At 35.4% G+C, this 24,415-nt stretch overlaps 1 protein-coding gene across 2 annotated transcripts in view; it reads left to right on the plus strand.

Moving 5' to 3' along the window:
• LOC149570445 (transcription regulator NOT2/NOT3/NOT5 family protein) overlaps positions 1-20,366 on the plus strand; it is a 111,699-nt gene extending 91,333 nt beyond the window's left edge. For both annotated transcript variants that reach the window (XM_089823093.1, XM_089823094.1), the window contains exons 13-16: positions 16,951-17,220; positions 17,355-17,474; positions 17,586-17,767; positions 20,106-20,366. In XM_089823093.1, the coding sequence (XP_089679219.1) occupies positions 16,951-17,220; positions 17,355-17,474; positions 17,586-17,767; positions 20,106-20,172 (639 nt within the window). In that variant the 3' untranslated portion in view covers positions 20,173-20,366. The remainder of the gene's footprint in view (positions 1-16,950; positions 17,221-17,354; positions 17,475-17,585; positions 17,768-20,105) is intronic.
• Positions 20,367-24,415: the final 4,049 nt, after the last annotated feature.

Raw genomic sequence — 24,415 nt, forward strand, 5'->3', positions numbered from 1 at the left:
ATCACGTAGGCGGGCTTACGTTGTTCCTTCAAGGATGTTGAACTATTGCTATGATGATGATGAAATCTAGTTTTGCAATGTATGCTAACACCAAATAATGTTGATGGCATGACGATGGAGGGTATGTCCACCAATGCTCAAATTTTCTAACTTTCTTCTTGAATGGACTCCAACTACTAAACTACTTGTTGCTTTACTTCTCCTCCTAGGAATGGAAAGATTAGCAAATGGATGAGGATCAAATCTGATGAAAGCTTACCAATGGCTCTACCTCCATAGATGCAATGATTCAAGGGAAAAAATACTAGATTACCACGCAAGGCTTTCTAACAAGTCGTTAGGATGCTAGTGGCCTAGTTTATGGATCCCTATCAAACATCCACTAATATCACCATACAACTATCCATCTATTCTTACTCACTCTTAACAACTTTCTTGAAATAAAATCTACTTTAACAACTTCAATGGAATTTAACTTTAACTATTGGAAGTAGAAACCATGCAATAACACCAAGTGTCCCTAATCACCATGCAAGTCACACCAATGATAAGAGAAGCAATTTTGGTATTATCTTAAGAAACAATTTTCTTCAACCATTTACAAATGAGAGCAAATGGCCTTATATAGGGGCTAAAATTACAACCAACAGTAGAGATTAAGAGGCAAAATCAATGATCCAGATCGAATCCTAGAAACCCTAATTAGGGTTGCCACCCCATCAGCCAATGAGAAGATGCCACCTCATCAATGGGCCAATGAAAAAAAGGAAAAGTGGCAACCAATGAGAAGGCACCAAAATGGTAGCCAATCAGAATTAGACACCTACCCTACCCAAGAAGGAGAATTTGCCACTTGGGCTTACATCAAATGATCTTCTAATATAATTCTACCCTTTTCTTTCATCTTCCTAGCCAAGGCAATGAACTTGGCTAGCCTGTTAATTTCCTTCACGGGAGGGCAAGGCATGTGCTTCATCTTGAGCTCAGCTGAATTCATCATGTTGCTCGCTGCTTGTGGTGTCTTCTTATGATCCTTCTCATATTCTTTCGCATATCCAATAAAGACACTGAGGGAGGCAAGGGTGCCCAAATGCTTCCTCTTGATGGCAACCTTCCCCAACTCATCCAATCTCGATTCAAACTCTGTCTCATTGATGCTATCCTCTTTGATATTTTCAAAATCAAATGCAACCTCAACATCGCCCAGTATGGTTGAAATGGAAGTGTCAACGCTTGGGTTGTGCTGTGCAATCTCATTCTGCATCTCTTCAAGTATCCTCAATCTGATGGTCAAGGCAACATACCAAGACTCCATCATACTCGTTCCTCCTTCATCCACCAACTTGGTTCTTTCCAAATACCTCTTTGGTAGCCCAAAAAATTCTCGTAGCTTGGGAATGGCTAAGTCCTTGATTGGAAGGAAATCCTTCCACTCCCTTTCAAATGTTCTGAATTTGTCTCTAATAGACACCAATGACTTGAATATCGGGATAAAGGAAGGCAATAAATTTTGCCCATTTTGAATTATATCACTAATCCAATCATTGATTTCGTGCAACTGAGCCGATATCTCTTCTATGTTGCTTCTGCTGTCTTGCGAAAGGGCTGCTTAATGCAAGTATTGGATGGGTTGGCAATCTCTCCAATACTTATTTTCAGCCTCCAACTTTACTATCCTCTTATTTACCTTCCTCAACCTTTCTCTAATTGAAACCATGCCTTCCTAGATCTCCTCACACTCCATGTCCTCCATGACTCTTCCCAAGTTATGCTCTACTATCTCATACTCCTAGGCTACAATCTCATCCACTGCCTTGCTAAACTTTGGTATAGCAATTTGAACCTTTCAGTGACCCTCATCATCGCTCCTGATTACCTTTCCCACCGTTTTTGCAATTTGTTTTTGTTTCTCACTATCTTCCTTTTCCACTAACCCTTGAATATCTTCAACTGTTCGGATAGTCACCACCTCTCCTCATAAGCATTTGCCCTAACCATAGCGATGCAGTGCATCTCTCCAAATTTGGATTCAGTTCAACTAGCAAAGCATCACCAACGGCCTCAGGTGCCTTGCTTACTTCCTCAACATCAATTGGCCTATCCTCTTCTTCATTAGTGATTGTCATATCATCCCCATGTTGGTTCTCCGAGAGAGGAGAGTATTCAGTACTGTCACTATAACCACTTGATTCCGAATCAGAGCTTACCTCTACTGCAACCCCTTGTCCACTTGTATTAACCTCTTGGCTCCTAGCCTCAATTATGCTCTCCCTTGATGGCCCTGCATTCTGTCTCTTTGCTGGAGGCTCTTGATGTTCTTTACTTTTCTCAACCTCCAAATTTCTCTTCTTGCTCTTAACTACTCTTTGTTGTAGGCTATTGTATCATAATCTTCTCTTAGTACATTTTCATCATCTTCCAGTTGATTGGGAATATCATGCCTCTCCATTTGATTGCCCTCATCATGCCCACTGAAAATCTTGAGAACGCTAGCTTTCTCACATGAAAGTCATCTTGTGCATTGGCCCAAAAATCTTCTATAGGAGGAATATTTTTGAATGTGTTTTCGTGAGATGCCTTGATAAGACTATTTGGATAGAATCCTTGTCTTTCACTATACCATCCTAGATGATACCACTCTTAACTCCTCTGTAGCTGCAAAGTCGATAGGATTGGGGCAAGTGTCATTGCCTATTCCAAATTAGAAGGTAATCCCTGTCTCACTTGTAAGTTTCATCATCTTGTCATAATGCTCAAGTTGCCTAGCCAACTCCATCAAAACTATCTTGTCGGGTGGGTACCTTGGAAGTCTCTTGGGACAAATTGTACTCCCTGCCACTTTAATAGGATGTGAATTGCGGAAATTGGATTGACCAACTCCCATACTTCTTAACTTTTGCTTCTGCTTCCAATGAGAGCCTCCTAGCAAGTGTCCCTTGTAATATCCTTACCGTCCTCATGGCAAAGGTATCATAAAACATCTTATAATCTTTGATGTTGTGTAAATGAAGCTATGGATAGCACTCATGCACCGAACATTACCTCAACCCATTGCCAATCACTCCTAAGGTCTTAAGTCTAAGATTTTTATATAGTCTCACAATCAGATAGAGAAGATAGGATCTCATGTAGAATTGCATTTGGTTTTGCACTGTCCTTAGTTGTAACTCTAAATTTTCACTTATAATTCTAGCCCAATCAAATTTTCTCTTTCCATTTTCAATTTCATCAATAAAATAGTACATCCAGTTCTCGAATTGCATACCTTGAGCCACGCCCATGATCTGGTTGAGAAGCACAATAAGGTCGCCATATGCCGATTTGAAATCTGACTTAGTGAGCTTTGACGACTTGGTAACTCCCTTCTTGCCTTCATGTAACCAATTCTGCTTTAGATAAATGAAGTAGGCCTCTTGATTATCCTGAAAGAACTTGGCCCCCTGATCCATCATTACCATTGTCATGTCTTTATGCTGGGGAATATTGAATACTTCTTCGACCACTTGTTCGTTGATGTCAGCCAACACTCTCTTCCCTTCATAAAAAATGATGGACTTGGTAGAATTGGGATGCACACTCCATTACCAGTTTCAGACAAGGCAAGGTAGGAGGGAAAGCTGCCGCTGTACAAGTCCGCTCTTGTAGATCTTCTTTGCCATGGGGTATTGTCCTTCCTTCAATCTATCCTTCAACTGTACCATGTTCACTGTGTCGATATTGGTATCACTCATTTGCCTCACTTTCGAGAAGAAGGTGGTCTTAGGCATCATGTCTTCCTCGTCTTTTTTGTCATTTGTTCCCGTTGGGTTCTTGCTTGCACCACCATCTACCATCCTAAGCACTTATTTTTGCCCTTCGCTCTAAATGATATGGACTGCACTTATCAATCTCCAAACTTCTTACTATTGATGGAATCTAACTTATTTCTTCCTTTCCAAATCCTATCTCTACACTTATCAATCTCCAAACTTCAATCTTAGGGGTGGGACTACCACTTATTTCTGCCTCTTCGTTACCTTAGGATGAGCTACACTTATATCTCCCAACTTCAATCCTAGGGTGGTCTAGCGTATTTTTGCCTCTTCAAGTGTCCTATCATGAAATCTACACTTATATCTCCCAACTTCAATTTTAAGAGTGAGACTACCACTTATTTATGCCTCTTTGTTACCTTAGGATAGACTGCACTTATATCTCCCAACTTCAATCATAGGGCGACCTAGCATATTTCTACCTCTCCAAGTGTCCTATCATGAAATCTACACTTATATCTCCCAACTTCAGCCTATCAATGGAAATGATGAAGTGGTGGATGAAAAGTGCAAGAAGAAGATAAGGGAAATGAACTTAGCAAGAACAAGGAATAAAATCCGCCTTCAAAACCAATCTTCACCTCTATAAATGAATGAGAATCTTACCTTAAATCTGCCTTTTACCAATAATCGAGCCCCTTCAAATTCAGATCAGATTTCAGAAATTTTAATCCTTCTCCAAAATGAATTGCTTGCAAAAATTCTGCCCTTTTAGAATTTCGACTTCCCAAACTCGCCCACAAATGCAAAAAATCAGACTTTAAATCGCCTTGCCTCCATCCCAAACAAAATTACTTGCCCTCCACCCCAAACAAAATCTCCATACCTAGAGGAAGAATTTGCTGCCAAAGAAGGAAATCTCAGAGCCCAAAAATGCTCAATCTTGAAAAAATCGGATTTGCCCCTCCAAATTGCCCTAGGGCAGAAATCGCCCAACTTGAAGGAAGAAATTGCTGCTAAGAAATGGAAAATCAGATCCCAAAAATCGCCTTAGGGCAAAAATTCGCCCCTTCAGAAGAAAATCGCCCAATCTTGCAAGAGGAGGAAAGAATGAATGAGGAAATAAGATGGGGGAAGCCCCTTCTTATATCCTCCAGTTGATCTCCAGAGTGGGCTGACTTACTTGGAGGGAAACAAAATTTAAGTTAGAACTCCAAAGATGGCCCAGTTCTAATGAATCATGAAAATGATTAAGCCCCATAGTGAAATCGGCCCATTTAATTGCCAGTTTGATCCACAATTGCAAAATAGAAATAAAGCGAGCTTAAGATATGTCAAATTTTTTATTTAACAACATTTTGGCAATTAAAATATCATTAAAATTGAATCTAGCAAGCCAAAATCAATTTTCAATTCCAAATTACCAATTTCCTTTAACATTTCTAAAATCCTCTAGGCAAAATTTCAACCGAATTAATGAGATTTTGCAATTGAATCCAATTTCAATTATTTTAACAAAATAAATCTTTTTCCTGACAACCGAAATTCAAACTCTAAATTCAAATTCACCAACAAATTTTTTTTTCACTGAAAATATTCAAGATTTTCCAAAACGACTATATCTAAAATTCATTTTGAAAATGTTCAAGCTTATAAATTATATCAAATTTTCAAAAATTTGTCTTAGTGCAAAATTTGCAATTTTATTCTACCAGATATCATTATAACCATCCAAAAAAATGTTATTGTATGAAACCTGCTAGGCTTAATGACAAAATTACATGTTCCAAAAAATCAAGTTTAGCGCCGCGAAGGCGTCCAAGGTGTAAAAATTGTCAATTCAAAAACCTTTGGACCAATCCAAATTTTGCCAAGGCAATCGAAAAATTCCTAGCACTCACGAAAATTGCCAAGGCTTACCTGAAAAAGCGGGTCCCCAAAATTTTTGGCTATGGTGTGAAAACCTGACAGCAATAACCACTTCACTTTTCTTATCATGATTAATTAGAATGTTTGGATAGTCATATAAATGCTTCCCTCATCAAGTCATTATAGTATCAACATATTTGACATTATTTAGTAGGGTAATTATAAAATTCACATTAAATCATTAATATATTAATGCATATATACTCACTCATAGTTTCGAGTCTCCATAATGAAATACTTTCGACCTAATATTGGTATCAAATATTCCTTATACAAAAATATCTATAGACTATATTTTTGCTTTTTATATTCTTCCTATTTGTGTCGTTGATACCCTGGTGAAGTGTTTTGATTTAAAATTATATTTCGACCTCTCAACAGATGTCTGTTTGTCAAGTCACATCTTCTCATTTCTAGAAATCGCATCCCTGTAGAAATAGTTTATTATACCAATATTATTAATTAGCTATGTTATCATATTCGCTCAGAAATCATGAAATTCAACATTCGATTCATTTAGATTCGAAGTTAGTTTGAAGGCGTTACAAATTTGCTTTTTGCCATCGGAATTTCTTGTGGATTCATTGTTTCGGACCTTGGTTGAGGAATTTGTAGCAAATTTGGTTGCTGTCAACGGAGCTAGGGAGGAATGTGAAATGAATTTGGGCGAATTCGGGAACCATGTCATCTTGTTGACTTTTCAAATTAGAGAAAGCGTTTTACGAGCATGTTGAAACCTAAAATCTCATTTTGGCATATTAAAACTTAAAACGCTGTCATCAATGCATATTGCAACCTGCATTTGGGATTTTATCATTTTTGGCAGCGGTAGTTTGGGATATTTGGCAGCGGTAGTTTGTATTAATCGTTTGGAATCTAGATGTGTTTTATTTTCTTTAGTGGAGGCAAGGTTGTTTGGCAAACTTCCTACGTAGAGGCATATTTCAAATCATTGGAACCACCGTCTGCATTCACTAAGTTGTGAACCTCTACAGTCAAACTCTATGCTACTTTAGGTATTTAATATTTTAATGTTTTGTTAATTTCTTAGTTGTTTTGAAATTTTATAATAATCATGTTACAATATACTCATACTGTATAGCAGTAGGCCTACAAATTTATGATAATAGTGAACACTAATTAGCAGAGAATTGAATAATCATAATATTATAATTATGATTATTTAATTCTTTGGTAATTAGTGTTCCCTATTATCTATTAGACTATTTGAAGTGCTTGTCGTAATTAGTAGGTATTAGACTAATATTGTTGTTTGTATTAGTCTTTAGACGATTTGTGTTCATTGTTATCTATTTGAAGTGCTTGCCGTTATCTTCTCATTGTTGTAACTTGTTTTGTTTGTTTGTAGATTCTATGATGGCTGCAAGTGCTTCCGTTGCCAATAGCCCTCACTTCCAAATTGACAGATGTTCCCCACTTTGGAAACATGTGCAAATGATTCAACCAATGCCAGGGGGAGGAGGTTACGTGTGGATTTGTAGCCATTGCAAAGAGGTTTTAGTAGCTCTTACACTAGAGTAAAAAAGCTTTTGTGCTTTATTCCTCGAAAAGACATCAAATTTTGAATTGGGAAGCCAAGAGTAAACGGAGTGCTACGTAAAACCTTCCTTCCAAATCACATTGTAAACAAATACATTCAAGAATAGAAGCAAGCGGAGGAAGCTGCTAGGAGGGAAAATTCTTCACATTCGTTAGAAAGTGGCAGGCCTTTAAAGAAAGGAAAAATGTCATCTATGTCTTCAATTACTACTCCTAGTGAACCTCTTGTTCTCAACAACATATTGCAAGTAAGAGAGTAGTGGGACCTTTGGAATCATCATTCCAAAATGAAGCTAGAGACATTACTGATCAAGCAATAGCCAAATGTGTCTATGCAAATGGATTATCATGTAATGTTGTTTGCTCACCATATTGGCAATACATGGTGAGGGCAGTTAATGAGGCTCCAAATGGGTTCAAGAGGCTTGGTTATGAGAAGATATGCACCACTTTATTGGTTGATGAGGTGGCTTGTATAGAGAATGCCATGTTGCCCATCAAGGATTTATGGGTCGAACTAGGTGTGACAATAGTATTAGATGGATGGAAAGATGCAAGGAACCATCCTTTGGCGAATGTTATTATAGTGTCTACAAGAGGTGCAATGTTTCTGAAAGTTGTGGATTGTGAAGAAGAGGTAAAGGATGGTCCTTTCATTGCAAACATTCTCATCTAAGCTATTGAGCAAGCTGGCCCTCTGAATCTTGTTCAAGTAATAACCAACAATGCGAAGAATTGTTGGGCTGTTGGCTTATTGGTTGAGTTGATAAAAAAAATGTATGAAGAGGCACAAGAGATCCAAATGTTTGTCACAAACCACCATATGACACAAGTCATATTCAAACAATTCTCAAAATTGGAGCTCTTGAAGGTAAGTTGAATTATTTAAAATTTAAACATGTTTTAAAAATCTAGTCACTTAAATAAACTTTCTATGTTTTAAAAATTTTAATCTATTATTGTTTTGATTTTAAAATAGGTTGCTAAGACCTGCTCTGCCTCCAACACTATTATTTTGAGACGCCTTGTCAAGCTTAAATACGCATTGACTAGAATGGTAACCAATGTTAATTGGAGCGTATGGAGGAAATTTAATAGTGCCAAGCCAGTTGCCAAAAGGGTATTGATACTAGACGAATCTTGGTGGGATTGTGTTGAGTACCTTTTGAAGATCACCGAGCCTATGTTGAGCATGATCCGATACACTAAGATGGATAGGCCTTGCATGGGTGAGGTATATGATGGCATTGACTCCATGATTGAGGACATTAGAAATATCATAAATGAGAAAGAGCAAGATCATGATGAAATGTTCTTCAAGGAGCTTCAGGAAATCATGGTAGAGAGATGGAAAAAAATGGCAACCCTTTTGCATCTACTTGCCTTCGCATTGAGCCCTAGGTTCTATAACCAATCAATTCTCAAGGGGAGTACCATTAGAGTTGACCCATACAAAGATCTTGAAGCTGCTCAAGGGTACAAGGCAACCCTTCAAAGACTCTTTCCTAAGCACCTATGACTTGCAGTGAGGTTTGAATTTATGAGTTTCATGAGCACCAATGATTGTGGTCTCAATGCTCTTGAAGACAAGAATAACGCTCATGCTCATAAATGGTGGTACTTCCATGGACAAAGATACCAACACTTGCAGCCCATTGTCATCAAAATTTTATCTCAAGTAAGTTCTTTAATCTTAATATTCTAATTTTTAGTTTCTTGTTGGTAAATATTCAAAACTCTAATTCGTAGTTTCTTGTTGGTAAATTTGCAAATCTTGATAAGTTGCTAGTTCATCATCATCTGAGAGGAATTGCAGCACATACACCATCCACTCAATAAAACACAAAAGACTAAACTCCAAGAAAGAAGATAACTTGATGTTTGTGCATTTAGACTTGAGGCTCACAACTCACAAAGAGAATACCTAGAAAAATGGGGAGACAAAACAATGGGATGTCAAACCAGAGGCTGTGGAGTTGGAAGTCCACTTTGATGCACTTTTGATTGAAGATGGTGATCCTGAGATACATAGTGATGATGGAGCCGATCTTGAGGCTATGACTAAGACTACGGTTGGGACTGCTGATGCTAGTGGCACTAATTGTGCTTCTAATCAGCAAGTGCCTATTGATGATGAATTATTTGATGATTTTTGATGATACATTGATATTTGATCGCATGAGTTGATGACTGATTACTGATTACTGATTAGTAATGTTGACATTTTTGTTCTAAAGTTTTTGAACGGAAACATTCATATGGTGGTATATTTTGACATTTTGTCATGACATTCAAACAAAATTGTTAATATATGTGGTGTTAAATTGCTTTATATTAGCATAGTGGTGTATGAACTTATTTGTTGCAGCATATTTTTACATATATATTTAAAAAAAAAATAAAAAAATCTTGTACGGACAAACCCAAAACAAACCCGAACCCATCCCAAAAAAATCTTGAACAAATTCCGAACCCGAATGTTGAACCTGCATCCGAACTGGCAATTCAGTTAATTGGTGATTGCTTAGTGGTTTTAATTAATCTGAAGGTCTCATCTGTATTTTTAAGATTTGATCTTAGTTGCAGACTTCATCAAATGCTATAACGTTGATAGTTACCAAATCTGGTGGGGTATTGTTCATGATAATCGATAATTCATGTAAGTGCATCACTGCTGTTTAAAAGAGGTTAACATGCATTTATTGATTTCCACCTTCATGGCTCTGTACCCCACAATGACTGGTAGTGTAAAATTCCGTGTATTTGGAATCTAAGATGAGTACTATTCAAAATGTTGATATTTCTATCTGTAGCTATCTTAACAAATCACCCTTAATGATTCACCACATCATACAGTAGATGCAAATATTCACAATTGGTATTCCTTAGACATCGATGATGGGTTTTCACCACATCTTTAGACTATAATGATGCATAGTAATCCGATATATGTTATTTATGTCTTAGGGGTTGTATATCATTTTCTTTCTTCATTTGCAGCTATTGATATTGAATACTCCAATTTCATTTGTCCTTTCTTATTTCCGTTGTTCACCACTGCGACTTTCACAGATTGTATGCGAGTCTAAGTCAGCTGATAACCAGTGGAATATTTTATTCATCGAGCCATATACCATGTTTGGCATAGTACCATAGGGTAACATGTATGACTTGTAGGATCTTTAGATATTCTGATGCTATCATTCAACTACACATTCCTTTAGAATACCTTTGTTCATAGTCATTATTCACTTCTTAGGTTTGATATATTTGTAGAATATTGTGATGTCTTATTAGTAGGTTGGTTTTCTAATGCTCGTATAGATATTTCATATTAAGGACGTGACAGAGTCACATCCCTTTGTCTAATTGCATCTGAGCTCTTTCATAAGTTTGACACAAATCTAGGTCATACTGATAGGAATGATTCTTTCACAGGAGTGGATGTTGGAGAGAGTAGAACTGCTTTGGTGTCTGATTCTTAATGACTTGTGAACAAGATTATGAAGGAAAACCCCGAACTCATCAAATGAAGCAGTGTTACAAAGAATGCCGCAATACACTACGACATGCTTGCGATCTTTGATTGCAATGAGTATTAGAAATAACATTGAAACAGCCAAGGAATATTGTGAAAATGATGCAGATAGGTTATTAACATTGGCTGCAACATCCTCAAACATTTGTAAAATGAATGCCAAAGACACTTAAAAGGCGTTATTTTGTTGAAAAAGTTGGTGTTATGAGCACCCTATTGAATAGAATTTTTGGGATTCCAACTGCAAGAGAATTCCAACTATGGTATACCATTTCATGCAATATTAATGAGAATAAGTAGCACATTAGATGGGGTACATTAATCAGCAATGATTTGCACAACAAACTCTGTGAAGTGAGCCAATCAAAACATTCCTATATGATATGATATCTTTTATACTCAAAAAGAAATTAGTTTTCACGTGTTTGGGAAGTGTTGGAGATATATGCCTTACATAACAAAAGTTGTATGAATTCTACTACTAATTGGAGCTGAAGGCAAGCAAAAGGCATTTCAGACATGTCAACAACACCTTTATTTATTTTCATCCTTCTAGATTCAATCATGTTTCTGTTTTTTGCATCAATGTTTTGGATCACACTCTGTGATCCATCAACAGGATGAAAGAAAGAGAACGTCAGGAGAATGTAAGAGAAGTAGAAGACTAAACCCATACATGCTTCCTAGATGTTCTCTTACATTTTCCTGATTTTCTCTTTCTTTCACCCTAATGATGGATCAGTAAGTGTGATCCGAAACATGATGCAAAAATCAGTTACACAATCAAATCTAGAAACATAAAGTAGATAGTTTCATATGGATTGTGGAAATCTTCTTGTTCTTAACACCTTTATTTTTCAGCCTCAAGGATGTTGAAGAATGATTTGAAAAAACAATGTTAGTTCAATGGGGTAATTAGTTTATCTAAAGAACTGTAACATAAGTCCCATACATGCTTCGGAAATTTGTTAGTAATAAATGGTTCTTGATTGAATTTTTCAGACAAATATTTGAAGTTTAAAATTTTGTATTTGAACCAATCCCATCATTCGACTGGTAGTTGCACTTGTGCAACGCTTGGAAATGCAATGCATGTTAATGTAAGTTCAAGATTAACAATTGCATTTTATCCAAGGTGCTTCATGGAGAACACATTAGGCATTGCATACAAACATGTGTCAACCAAAAGATTTCAAGCTGATTGTGATGATGAACATTTTCATTGTAAAGATGATTTTAGAAGGACACCATTCTAGGTTCATGGAGCCACTCTTCTAGGTCTTAGTGCATATCACATTTGATTGAGAGCATAGGCTGCTATGCGAAGTGAGGTTTCATAATGTAACACTGTCGTGTCGCAATGGGCCTAAGATACTCCGCATCAAATGCCAAAGTAGGGTCCCTGCTAAGAATAGTTCTCTTGATCCACGCAAGCATGCTATAAAAGGTCTCATAACTCTCTCCAAGGTTAGGAGAGTGTCAACATATCTAATGTCCCATACAACAGACTCAATGAAGGGGGGAAATTATTTACAAGTGCAAATAAATTACAAGTCAGAAACATCTTGAAGTTTAAAATTCTTAATTTTTAAATAATAAAATCAATATAATGCCAAAATCAGAAATAATCTTATTAAATCAACAACAATTTCTTACCTCATTGTGGACCACCAGTCATTATCAAGGACTCTTTACTTCACACTTCTTCCCTCTGGTGTGTTGGACTCATGCCATCTACTCCACTCTGCATTGACCATCATTGATTGGAGGCTTTCTCGAATGTCAAGCATCCTCTCCAACAAGATAAAGTAGCTAGCATATCTAGTTTACACGGGCTTGAGGAAATTTTTCTGAACAATGCAAGAGATGTGTGATGGCTGTAAATAAGCATTTGCCATCTCTAGCCTCAGACACCATTGCATTTATCTAGTCAATTTTCCCAATGTCCTTCAAGGTGTTGTTTAATGCATGTACATAACATGGGGTCCAAAAAATGTGCTTATAAGCACCCTCCACCATCAATCCAATAAAGTTATGCACTCGGCCTGAATAAGTGACCACTTCCAACCTCTTCTATGGCATCTCGCAAAATCTAAAATCGGAAGGTTGCATCCTTCCTTTTCCCTGAACAATCTTAAGAAAAATAAGAGCCCATTGTGCTAGTGACAATAAGATTGATGAGTGGATGTTTGATGTTGGTCCACCTATCCATGATGATTGAGCATCCATCCCTCAACCATGTTTGTCTCATATCCCCCATTATAATGCTCACTTTTGAGCATAGTTGGAAAACTCGCAGCTTGGAAAAAAGGAAGTCACCGAGTAATCAGCAAGTTTTTCAGATTTTTTTTTAAAAATAATTTTTTAATAATTTCATTTAAATAATTTTTAGAAAGAACTAGCTGAGTTTTTTTAAAAAAAGCCCAAATTTCTTCCGAGTTCTTTTTTGGGCTTGGTGAGTTTTTTCTTTTGCCAAGTTTTCCAACTATGCTTTTGAGTACTTGCCATCAAGAATGGTGTACAGTTTTGTTTCTCCAAGTGGTACAAGTGAGCGACGAACAACATTGATCAAAGTTGTATTGATATGGATACGGATAGAAATACAGATAAGGTATTGGGTACAGATACAACCATTTTTTTAGGATCCCCAATATGGATACGGCTGGATACGACATTAATAAATATCGCATACACATATTTAACACAATTTTCTAAGTTATGAAAGAATTTTTTCGATACTTCAAAAACAATATTGACACATAAATGCTACATAAATATTTATAACTTAATTTAACACTTTACAATATGCAAAAAAATAGAAAAACATTTTATTTGTCTTTCTCATTTGGTGTGGGTTTTGTTTATACCATTTTTAAAAACAATTGTATTAATAAAGTTCTTTAAATTAAATTTGGGAAGATTTACGCCACATCTAAAAAAATGAAATTACATAGTATTTGGCACACTTGCAAAATCAACTTTTTTTAGGCAAACATGGGTACAATATTCAACGTGTATCCGGGCAGTTTCAGATACATTTCCAAATTGGATATGGGTATACTTGCGCCCAAGGACAAAGGAGTTTCCGTTAACTCTGACATTGATATCTTTGCACATTTGTTTAAAATATGAGGCAAGTAATCAGAGAGTTCTTTTTTGTGCCTAGTACTCAGCAAGTTTTTCAGAATTTTTAAAATTATATTTTAATTATTTTTTTAAAAACTTTTCTTTAAAAAAAAACTAGCCGAGTTTAATTCTTTCAGAATTTTTATTTGGGCTTGGTGAGTTTTCTTTTGCTGAGTTTTTCAACTATGCTTTTGAGTACTTGCCATCAAGAATGGTGTTGCACAGTTTTGTTTCTCCAAGTAGTACAAATGAGGGACCAACAACATAGATATCTTTGCACATTTGTTTAAAATATGAGGAATGTGACATATGGAATGGTATAGCATGAGCAAAAAGAAAATTTTCAATAGATGATTCAGCCACCTCTGTGCTTGCAAATTAAACAAATCAACAACATTTGTTTCTGTATCAGTCTTTTTTCCCTTTCCTTTACTAGAAGTGGGAGTGGGTGTGTTACTTTCTTTCCTATGAGAAGGATGAGTCAAAGGCATACTTGCTTGCATGTTCTGTATCAAAGTCCCTTTTAATGCCCCCCCCTCCACATGCAATCTAGTTGCCTTAAGTTTTTATTCTTGTGTTATTTTTTTGGCAACCTTTGACCCCGTTACCACCTATCCACAAAAGATGACAATAGATTCTAGTATAGCTCCCAAGATAATATTTGTGGCGCAACTGCTACTCCCATTCCCTACTATCCCTGTTTTTTCCCTTATCTGTCTACTCTTGTTTCAAATTGAAGGAGAGGTTTCTTGGAGTTGAATGGGTCTTTTGCAAACTCTTTGAGGGCTTGGGAAGGGCACTCAGATGGGTTGGAGGTTGCTGCTCCTGCTACATCCACATTATTTGAAGACCCTATGGCTGCTCTAGTATTAGATCTTTTTCTTTGGGTTTCTTGTAAAACAAATGAAAAATAGAAAAAAAGGGCCACAAAGTTGTGAAATAAACAAATGTAAAATGAAAAACATATCTGGAACGAAGAAGATTTGATGGCAAAGCCTCAACATTTAGCCAAGTGGGCAGGAAGAGATGTTACAATAGTCTGGAGATATATATGAAAGTCTTGCAATATAAGCAGCACTAGCTCTATTATCGAGGTTTAGGATAAGTTGAAGAAGCTTGAGGGAAAGAACAACTTCTTAAGATAGCAACCATGTATATATGAATTTTATACTTCCAGGAACTAGTAACTTGAATTTTGAAGAATATTTTCGAGACCCAAAATGACTAAGGTAAGTCACTATCTGCATTGAAGTTGCGACTATAGAAGTAGTCTGGTAGATGCTTATTGCTTGAGCTCAGTGTGCTTAACTGATTCTATTAGATAGAGAATGCTTGAGGACGCAATCAAGAGACTGAAAGTTACGAGAAAAAGGAGAAACATTGGTAAGGCCACCTGCACTGTTTTTTCAATGGCTACACTAGATATTTATTGATCTGTCAGCATTATGATTTGTCTTACTACTGTATTCTTGTGACAAATAATTCACGGGTAGGAAGTTTGCTATAAAACATATATATTAGCTAGAGTTAAGCCCAATGCTGCTACATACCATAGAAATGCTTTTGATCTTTGAGATGACCATAAATAGTTTGTTTCACAACAAATATGCTGTCTAATATTTACAGCCTACTTAAATATACCTTAATATTGTGTCATACTCTTGTGAATTCTGCCACTTATCTATGTTCTGTTTTCAAGTGGCATCCAAATTTTAATGGCATATAAACTCCTTGCACACAATTCCTGTTTGTTGTCCGAGTTGAGAGTAAAAATATTGGGAAGTAAATCATAACAAGATATAATGCTTCCAAAGTTTTAGAGTAATGTGTGTGTTATTAGTTTTAATATATGTTTCAAAGGTGTTTTTAAAGTAATCAAGTGTTCTGTTTGAGATGACCATAAATAGTTTGTTTCACAACAAATATGCTGTCTAATATTTACAGCCTACTTAAATATACCTTAATATTGTGTCATACTCTTGTGAATTCTGCCACTTATCTATGATCTGTTTTCAAGTGGCATCCAAATTTTAATGGCATATAAACTCCTTGCACACAATTCCTGTTTGTTGTCCGAGTTGAGAGTAAAAATATTGGAAAGTAAATCATAACAAGATATAATGCTTCCAAAGTTTTAGAGTAATGTGTGTGTTATTAGTTTTAATATACGTTTCAAAGGTGTTTTTAAAGTAATCAAGTGTTCTGTTTGAGATGACCATAAATAGTTTGTTTCACAACAAATATGCTGTCTAATATTTACAGCCTACTTAAATATACCTTAATATTGTGTCATACTCTTGTGAATTCTGCCACTTATCTATGTTCTGTTTTCAAGTGGCATCCAAATTTTAATGGCATATAAACTCCTTGCACACAATTCCTGTTTGTTGTCCGAGTTGAGAGTAAAAATATTGGAAAGTAAATCATAACAAGATATAATGCTTCCAAAATTTTAGAGTAATGTGTGTGTTATTAGTTTTAATATATGTTTCAAAGGTGTTTTTAAAGTAATCAAGTGTTCTGTTTGAGATGACCATAAATAGTTTGTTTCACAACAAATATGCTGTCTAATATTTACAGCCTACTTAAATATACCTTAATATTGTGTCATACTCTTGTGAATTCTGCCACTTATCTATGTTCTGTTTTCAAGTGGCATCCAAATTTTAATGGCATATAAACTCCTTGCACGCAATTCCTGTTTGTTGTCCGAGTTGAGAGTAAAAATATTGGGAAGTAAATCATAACAAGATATAATGCTTCCAAAGTTTTAGAGTAATGTGTGTGTTATTAGTTTTAATATATGTCATACTCTTGTGAATTCTGCCACTTATCTATGTTCTGTTTTCAAGTGGCATCCAAATTTTAATGGCATATAAACTCCTTGCACACAATTCCTGTTTGTTGTCCGAGTTGAGAGTAAAAATATTGGAAAGTAAATCATAACAAGATATAATGCTTCCAAAGTTTTAGAGTAATGTGTGTGTTATTAGTTTTAATATATGTTTCAAAGGTGTTTTTAAAGTAATCAAGTGTTTTATGCAGGTTGCGGGGCCAGGTTCTTTGGCAGAATTCAGTCAACTTTCAAGAGATGCAGATCTGACTCCAGTGCAGCCTGTGCAGCCTTCTTCTGGTCATGGTGTTATAGGACGGAGAAGCAATTCCGACCTTGGTGCTATTGGTGATAATTTGGTTGGCTCAATTGGCAATTCTGGAGCAGCACATGATCATATTTACAATCTCCAGATGCTTGATGCAGCATACCACAAGCTTCCTCAATCCAAAGATTCAGAGCGCTTGAGGAGTTATGTACCTGTACGTAAGATTTCCTCTGCAGTCAAAAAAGAAGCTTAAACGTATTATTCATATGCATGATATTGAAGGTTGACATGCTTATATTTTAGGTCTTTTATTTAATTATGTTGTTTCATCATCTATGAAATGTGCAGAGACAGGCTGCTGTAACACCTGCAAGCTTTCCTCAAGTTCAATTGCCTATATTTGAAAATCCTGCCTTTTGGGAGCACTTGGACACAGATACGCTCTTTTTTGCTTTTTACTACCAGCAGGTAGGGTACAATTCTATAAGAATAATACTCAATGCTTCTAAATCAGCACAAGCTCTTTATATTGAATATTATTTATCTAGTAAAGACACATCCTGGCTTGAAAAATGACAGAATACGTATCAGCAGTACTTAGCAGCAAGAGAATTGAAGAAACAGTCATGGAGGTACCATAGGAAATATAATACATGGTTCCAGAGACATGAGGAACCGAAAGTCACAACAGATGAATATGAACAGGGCACATATGTGTACTTCGATTTCAACATACTGCATGATGACTACCAACATGGCTGGTATGATATTTTTCAAGTTTTGTGCTTTGTTGTAATTTCTCAATGAATTATTTTGGATAAATATGTAGGTTCTTGCTGCTACCATGAACAAAAAATTCAGTGAGCTTCTTTGTAAGATTTTATTTACTGGAAAAAAGACCATTAGGTGTGATTCCATATGTACTAAGCTAGTTGGTCGAGTAAGAATCTTGCTGAAAATGTCTTATCTTGCTTCTATGTTATCTTTGTAGCATCTGCATTAAGATACCCTTATATTTATCATCTCTGAGTTTGTGTTGCTTCACTAAGTTACCATATTTGCCCCTCAGCATGCAAATTCGACATTCGATTTGTAGCTAATTCAAAGTCAGTTCCGGCTCTTGTCAAATTCGTCATTTGTCTGATGAATTCCCTGCAGATTTTCTTTTTTCGGACTTTGGATAAATTTGAGCGAGTGTTGAGCAAATTTTGTAGTTGATAGAAGAACTGAGGAGGAATTTGAAGTGAATTTGAGCGTGCAACAAAAAATGTTTTGACTTTTTAATGTTTTTATTGTTTTGAAAAGGCATTTTTTTTGGTTTAAATGTAATCTGATTTATTATCCAACTGACCCAACCCGAAAACACGCCTGCACTTCATATAGTGGTGTATGAACTTATTTGCTGCAGTATAATTTTAAATATAAAAATAAAATAAAATAAACAATTCTAGTGCAGATGAACCCAAAATGAATCCGAACCCAGCCCCCAAAAAAATTGATTGAATTTTAAACCTGAATGTTGAACCCACATCCGAACCAGTGCTTTAGTTGCTTCATAAACATTAATCAGAGAATGATGCGTCTACTTTATCAGTTCCAATTATACCTTGAAAGTTTTGAACTGGCCAAACTGACATGGGAAAGTGGCTTAATATAAGAGACATGCATTTTCTTTTTCAAATTCGAGTGGGTAAAGTATTTATTTTAGTTTTTTTAAAACTTTGGCGTCGCGTCGGCAAGGTGAAAACTTCTTTTTAAATGGCTCATTCTTATGATTCATAAACATAGATCATATTTGAATGGACTCCATGTTCACTGCATCACAATCTTGTCACATCTGCCGGTGTTAGAAGGCCACCTTATAGTCCCAGGATGTTTTTAATTTGGACAATACTAGCACTAGTGTCTTCCAATTTCTGTTACACCACAATCCCTTGGATGGGAAAGTGCAAACTATTGTCAGAACTAATAAAAAACAAACAGCTAAATCACGATGGTTTTATTAGGTTTCAACTGCATAGTTATTGAGTGGAAGTCGTTGACCCATTGACCCATAGTTCATGAGCAATGAATGATTGGCACGAAACATTCTCTTGCTAGAATGAACAAAAACATCTAAATCAATGAAATGAAAATAATTTTCTTTCACCCTTATTATTTAAATAATATAAATCAGTGTTCCATGATGATGCCGCCTCTCGGGAATTGCCTTTTTATGTTTTTTTGTTGTCTTTGTATGTGTAGAGTGAATTGTATGCAGAAGTTTTTAATTTTCTTTTTAAAGTTATGAGCCGGAGCTGTGAACTGGTGGGCTAAAAAACAAGGGACTTAATCCCTAACAGAACACATCATTTTAGCGCAATGATTAACACGGTTTAAGTTCCATCATTTCAGTGGATATCAATGCTTATAAGTAGGTTGTTGGCATTCTGAACTTCAAACATGGGACCAATGTCATATTTTTTATCAGCACCGTAAACCACTATCAGAGTCTAGCAAATAGCACTGCTACGTTGTTGTTATATCTTTACGTCTTGTTTTCATTACAAGTAGCCACCAAACTTCATACAATGGCGTATCCTTATTATCTTCATGTGTCGATTATATTAATATTTATGCAGCGATATATCTTTGCCACCTCCCAATGATTTGTACGAAGTGCTGTGTTTTTGATTTCATACAAATTGTGGAGTTCCACTCTTTTTATTTGTTTGTAAGTTCCAAATCTGCATGGTATTCTTTTAGCCTATACAAGACAGAGAGAGTTATACTCTTTAGTTTATATGATATAGCAGTTTTTACGTATGTGACATTACCGTTTAGTTTATATAGTATAGCAGTTCTACTTATGCGAAATTACTCGTCTATATAATGTAGCAATTTTTACTTATAAATTTGCAACATTACTCGTTAGTTTATATAATATAGCAGTTTTACTGACAAAGTTGTGACTAGTTTTACTGACAAATTTGTGACTGCACACCACCTTTATTATATCAAAATTTACATTAATTTCAGAGATAAAAAAGAAAGCAGCTGCTTTTAATATTCTGATTTCTAAAGCTCAAATTGAGTCTTTGTATTTTCTTTACGTTGCAGGTGTCAGAGGATAAAGACAGAATTCACATTTGAGTATGCGTATCTTGAAGATGAGCTTGTTGTATAATTTGTATCATTATGCTTATGCATGCACTTATGACGCTTCTCTTAGCTGTGCCTATTTGTCAAGCGACATTCTCCGGAGCATGCCTTTGTGTGGGCGATGGTCATTTATTTGACACCGGCGTGATGAAAAGGACCTTCATTGTGTTAAACGATTATGACTTTCAAGAAATTTAATATCAATGAGTCCTTTATAAATTGTGCCTTCTTAATCTTCTTTGGCTTAAACCTTTAAGACGGTTGTTTGTTCTTTTATCCCCATGCTTTTATTTTCATTGCATTGTCCTATTAAATGTTCCACCTCTGATGTTTTGCTGTTTTCGAGTATTGTTTTCAAATAGTTGTTAACAGAATAAAAAAATTAACTTGTGGGCTTCTTGTTTGGTTTTGTTTTTTCAACTGAAAGGGGGAATTGCCGGTTCCCATCCCACAAGCATCTTGAATTTGACACAATCATTTTGTGAACTTTTCGAAGTGAAAAAGCTTGCTGAAAGTAGTTTATTAAGGTGATCTGACCTTAGAAGCGCACACAAGGATTCCTTACTGAAGTCTGGGACTGGTTTAAATACAGAATAATTCTTGTTCACCTATCTACAGTCTAACCTTAAATCATCAGAGCACTAACCTTAACATTGTTATGAAAGACGCTGATTAAATAAATCTCAACAAATGATGGACGGACAGATACATTACATTGGGTTTTTCAAAAGTTGTTGAAGTTTAGTTTTCTATTGTATCCAGAACTATGATGGATGGTTAGTGAAAAATACTTGCAAGTCGATCGTGATCGTGATGGATTTATATGGCCGTTTGAAAATATTAAATGAATCGATTGCATGGTAGAAAAACTTCTACTCTGCCAATAACTTGGCTGGCCATATTGTTTCCCTTTTTTGAAAAGTTGACAGCAAAAATTTGGAATTAACTCAGCAAAAAATTGGATTGGAACAATTAAAACAGATTTTTAGAAATTAGTGTCTGAAAACAAGCATATAACTGAATTAATTACTGCCTTATTGATGTGTTTAAACATATAGTAGAATTACACTTTTTCAACTATAATCAATTCAAATAGACGACAAATAGATCATCTGTTTTTAGATCAAGACAAACAAGAGCTCTAGGAGAGCTTGTCCTGCCTTGTGCAAGGATTGGAAGGTATGGTAGGCAGACGGTAGTTGTCATTGCACAAAGCATATTGCAAGGTGTTAAACATTTTAATTTGCAACAACGTTGCCAAGAAATTGAATAATATTGGTTTAAAAAGATTATTCTTTTGTAGTGATATTGAACAAGTCAAACATGATAATTACATTTGAGCACCATGAGGATTTGTTTGGATATGATCATGAATTATCTTTCACTTTAATTAGTTTTAATTTCATATAACAATTAAACTAGGTGGTTATACATTATTTTCAATTGAATTAAGGATGAATCATTTCTTGTTTGTGGAAGTGAAATTTTTGTCGAGAAATTAAATAAACATCATAATAGAAGAAATTAACAACAATTTATTAAACAACATTTTATTAATAAACAAGATTACAAGAACAATATAATAAGACCAAAAATGGAGTCTTTTGTAAATTTTAAGTACAATTTGAATTATCAAGATTATAATGTATTAATTGTTGATCATAAACAACAATTTACATATTATTTTATTATTGATTGAAAAAAGAATTAATGACCATACACTAATTTAAAAATAAATGCTTGTCAAACTTTAGAAGTTTATATATTTTTTGGTTGCACAAATTAATAGGCAATGGCCAGTGAAAACATTAGTTCCTTTTATATAGAAAGGTACTAATAAAATAAAACTAAATAATTTTTAAATAATTGAACTAACATAGATTTTGAATTGTTAACCTCTTTGAAAGGAGCATTGAGCTATTGCTAATAAGCCTATTCCACATTAATACAAAATTCAATATATAATATTTTTTTGCAATTTATTTTTTAAAATTAATTTTAACACTTCAAATTTCCTTTGAAAATCTTTAACAAATATCCAATTTTTTATTGAGAGATTTTTAAACGTAACTTTAAAATAAAATTGAATAGTGAAACTTATGCACGAATAAACAAAGTTCCAACAAAACAAAAAACTAGATTAATGTTTCTATTCAGGAGAATATGATTTGAATTTCTATAATAACATGTTCAAATTTTAATGGGTAAAAATCTTGGGAATTTTGCAATGGCTAAATGTTGCTAAAAAGTTAACTCTTGTATGCGGGTTTACAATGACTGGATGAAAACGAAAAATCCCACGTGTTGTACAATGTTAGTGCTTAAAAAATCTTGCACCTTCATGCACAGGTGAACGAAAACTCTTTGAAATGGCTAGCAAGAATAATAATGCAATTTAATAATCTAGCTTTGTTAGTTTTTTGAATTGAAAAAAAAAATTAAACCTTGAGAAAACTGATACAAACCAATCCAAAAATATAAATTAATGAAAAAATAATTATTTAAAAATAAAATCTCTCTAAACTTTAGAATTACATATCTTTTTGATTTGCACAAATTAATAGGCAAGATTTAATGAAAGTATTAGTTCCTTTCCTATATATAGGAAGGGACTAAAAATAAGGAGACCGAATTCAAAAAATTCTTAGTAAAGACAGTCAATGTATACCAAAAATCACAAATTTGAAGTTGGAAAATTGGTAACTTTTCCACTAGCCTTCACATTTGATTCTGGTTAGTAAGGGCTTATCAAAACAAACATGTTATGAAATTCATAAAATTTCTATTTCTAAAATAGGATTAAATAATATTTTGAAAAATATAAGATAAATAAAATTTAGTTAACTTTAATGATTGGTCAAAAGGCATACAATGAAAAGTTGTGACTTTTCCGAGATATAAAAAGGAGAAGTGACAATCACTTGAAAGAGGATAAGGAGGAAGGAGGGGTTATGGAGGAAGAAAGGAAGAAGGGATCATGGAAATCAAGGAAGGATTAATGGAAGAAGAATGAGAAAAATGAGGGAAGTGACTCTTTTAAAGAGTACCAATGATAAAGAGTCAAGACCCTTTTAAATGGTAGTAATTAGAAAGGTTGCGACTCTCTCAAAGGGCATTAAATTGAAAGGTTTTAACTCTTTCAAAAGGTGGTAATGATGAAGGCTTGGGATTCTCAAAGGACAGATACAATGAAGGGTTGTATTTCTTTCTAAGGGTGATAATGGTGACAGGTTGTGACTCTTCATATGAGTAGTAATTGTGTGGCAATAATCGCAAAGGGTACACATGAACTAGATTTGTTATTTTCACTCACATTAGAATATGCGAAGGGGAGAAAGTTTCAATTGAGGACATGCAAAGTAGATCAATTTGGCGAATAATATGCTATGAGACTGTGAGCAAACCTGTGAGCCTGTGAGCCTGCCTCCGAGCTGCTACCCTCTACTGCCGTTGCGGCCTTCTACTGCCGCTCACGAGCCATCCATCTGTGAGCTACTGCCCTCTGTTGCCACTGCAAGCTTTCGCCACTTGCAAGTCACTCGCTTGTGTGCTGCTCGGGAGGCCTACTCTGCTTCGTTTTCCCTAGTCGTGTCCACTCGGGAGCCGCCGCCGTTGTTCCGCACCACTCCTTCCATGTCTACCATAGGAAAATCGCCAACAACTTCTGATTAGGTGTCAATTGCCAACGTCTTCAAATTGATTCTCGGTTGCCAACTGTTTGACAAATTATGCATCACATCTAGTCTCAGATTCTTTGCTTGTTGCCATTTTGACTGTTGTGTGGAGATTTTTGGAGGTGTTTGGTGGAATTCTACACATTTATTGTGGAATCACAACACATGACATGCTAAACTCTTGGAACAGTTAGCTGCCTGTAAACTGTTTGACAGAATGCCTGGTCTATGGTAATACTGTGGGTTTCTAGGGGCATCTTCTTCTTGTAGGCGTTTCTTTCTGAGCCATGACATCCATATCTGATCCAATTACACTCTAATAGCTTGCTGATCGTTTGACTACAATGGAGTCCGCTAATGCTGTCCTGCAAAGTGTTGTTGCTCAATCAACATCACTTTATATTAAACTTGCCGAATGGTTGGATTTGTTGGAATTTGAAAACCACACTTTACGTGATACTATGCAATCTCTAGTCGCTCAAACTACAGGCCTCAAGGGTAATCTGGACTCTGCTACCATGCAGCTCAGGGAGTTGGACACTATCAAAGAGAAACAATCAAAGATTGTGGATAGGCATTCTTCACTATTAATAG

This window comes from Cupressus sempervirens, chromosome 3, assembly GCF_028749045.1.
Source record: "Cupressus sempervirens isolate cs-2001-9-10 chromosome 3, ASM2874904v1, whole genome shotgun sequence".
NCBI lineage: Eukaryota > Viridiplantae > Streptophyta > Pinopsida > Cupressales > Cupressaceae > Cupressus > Cupressus sempervirens.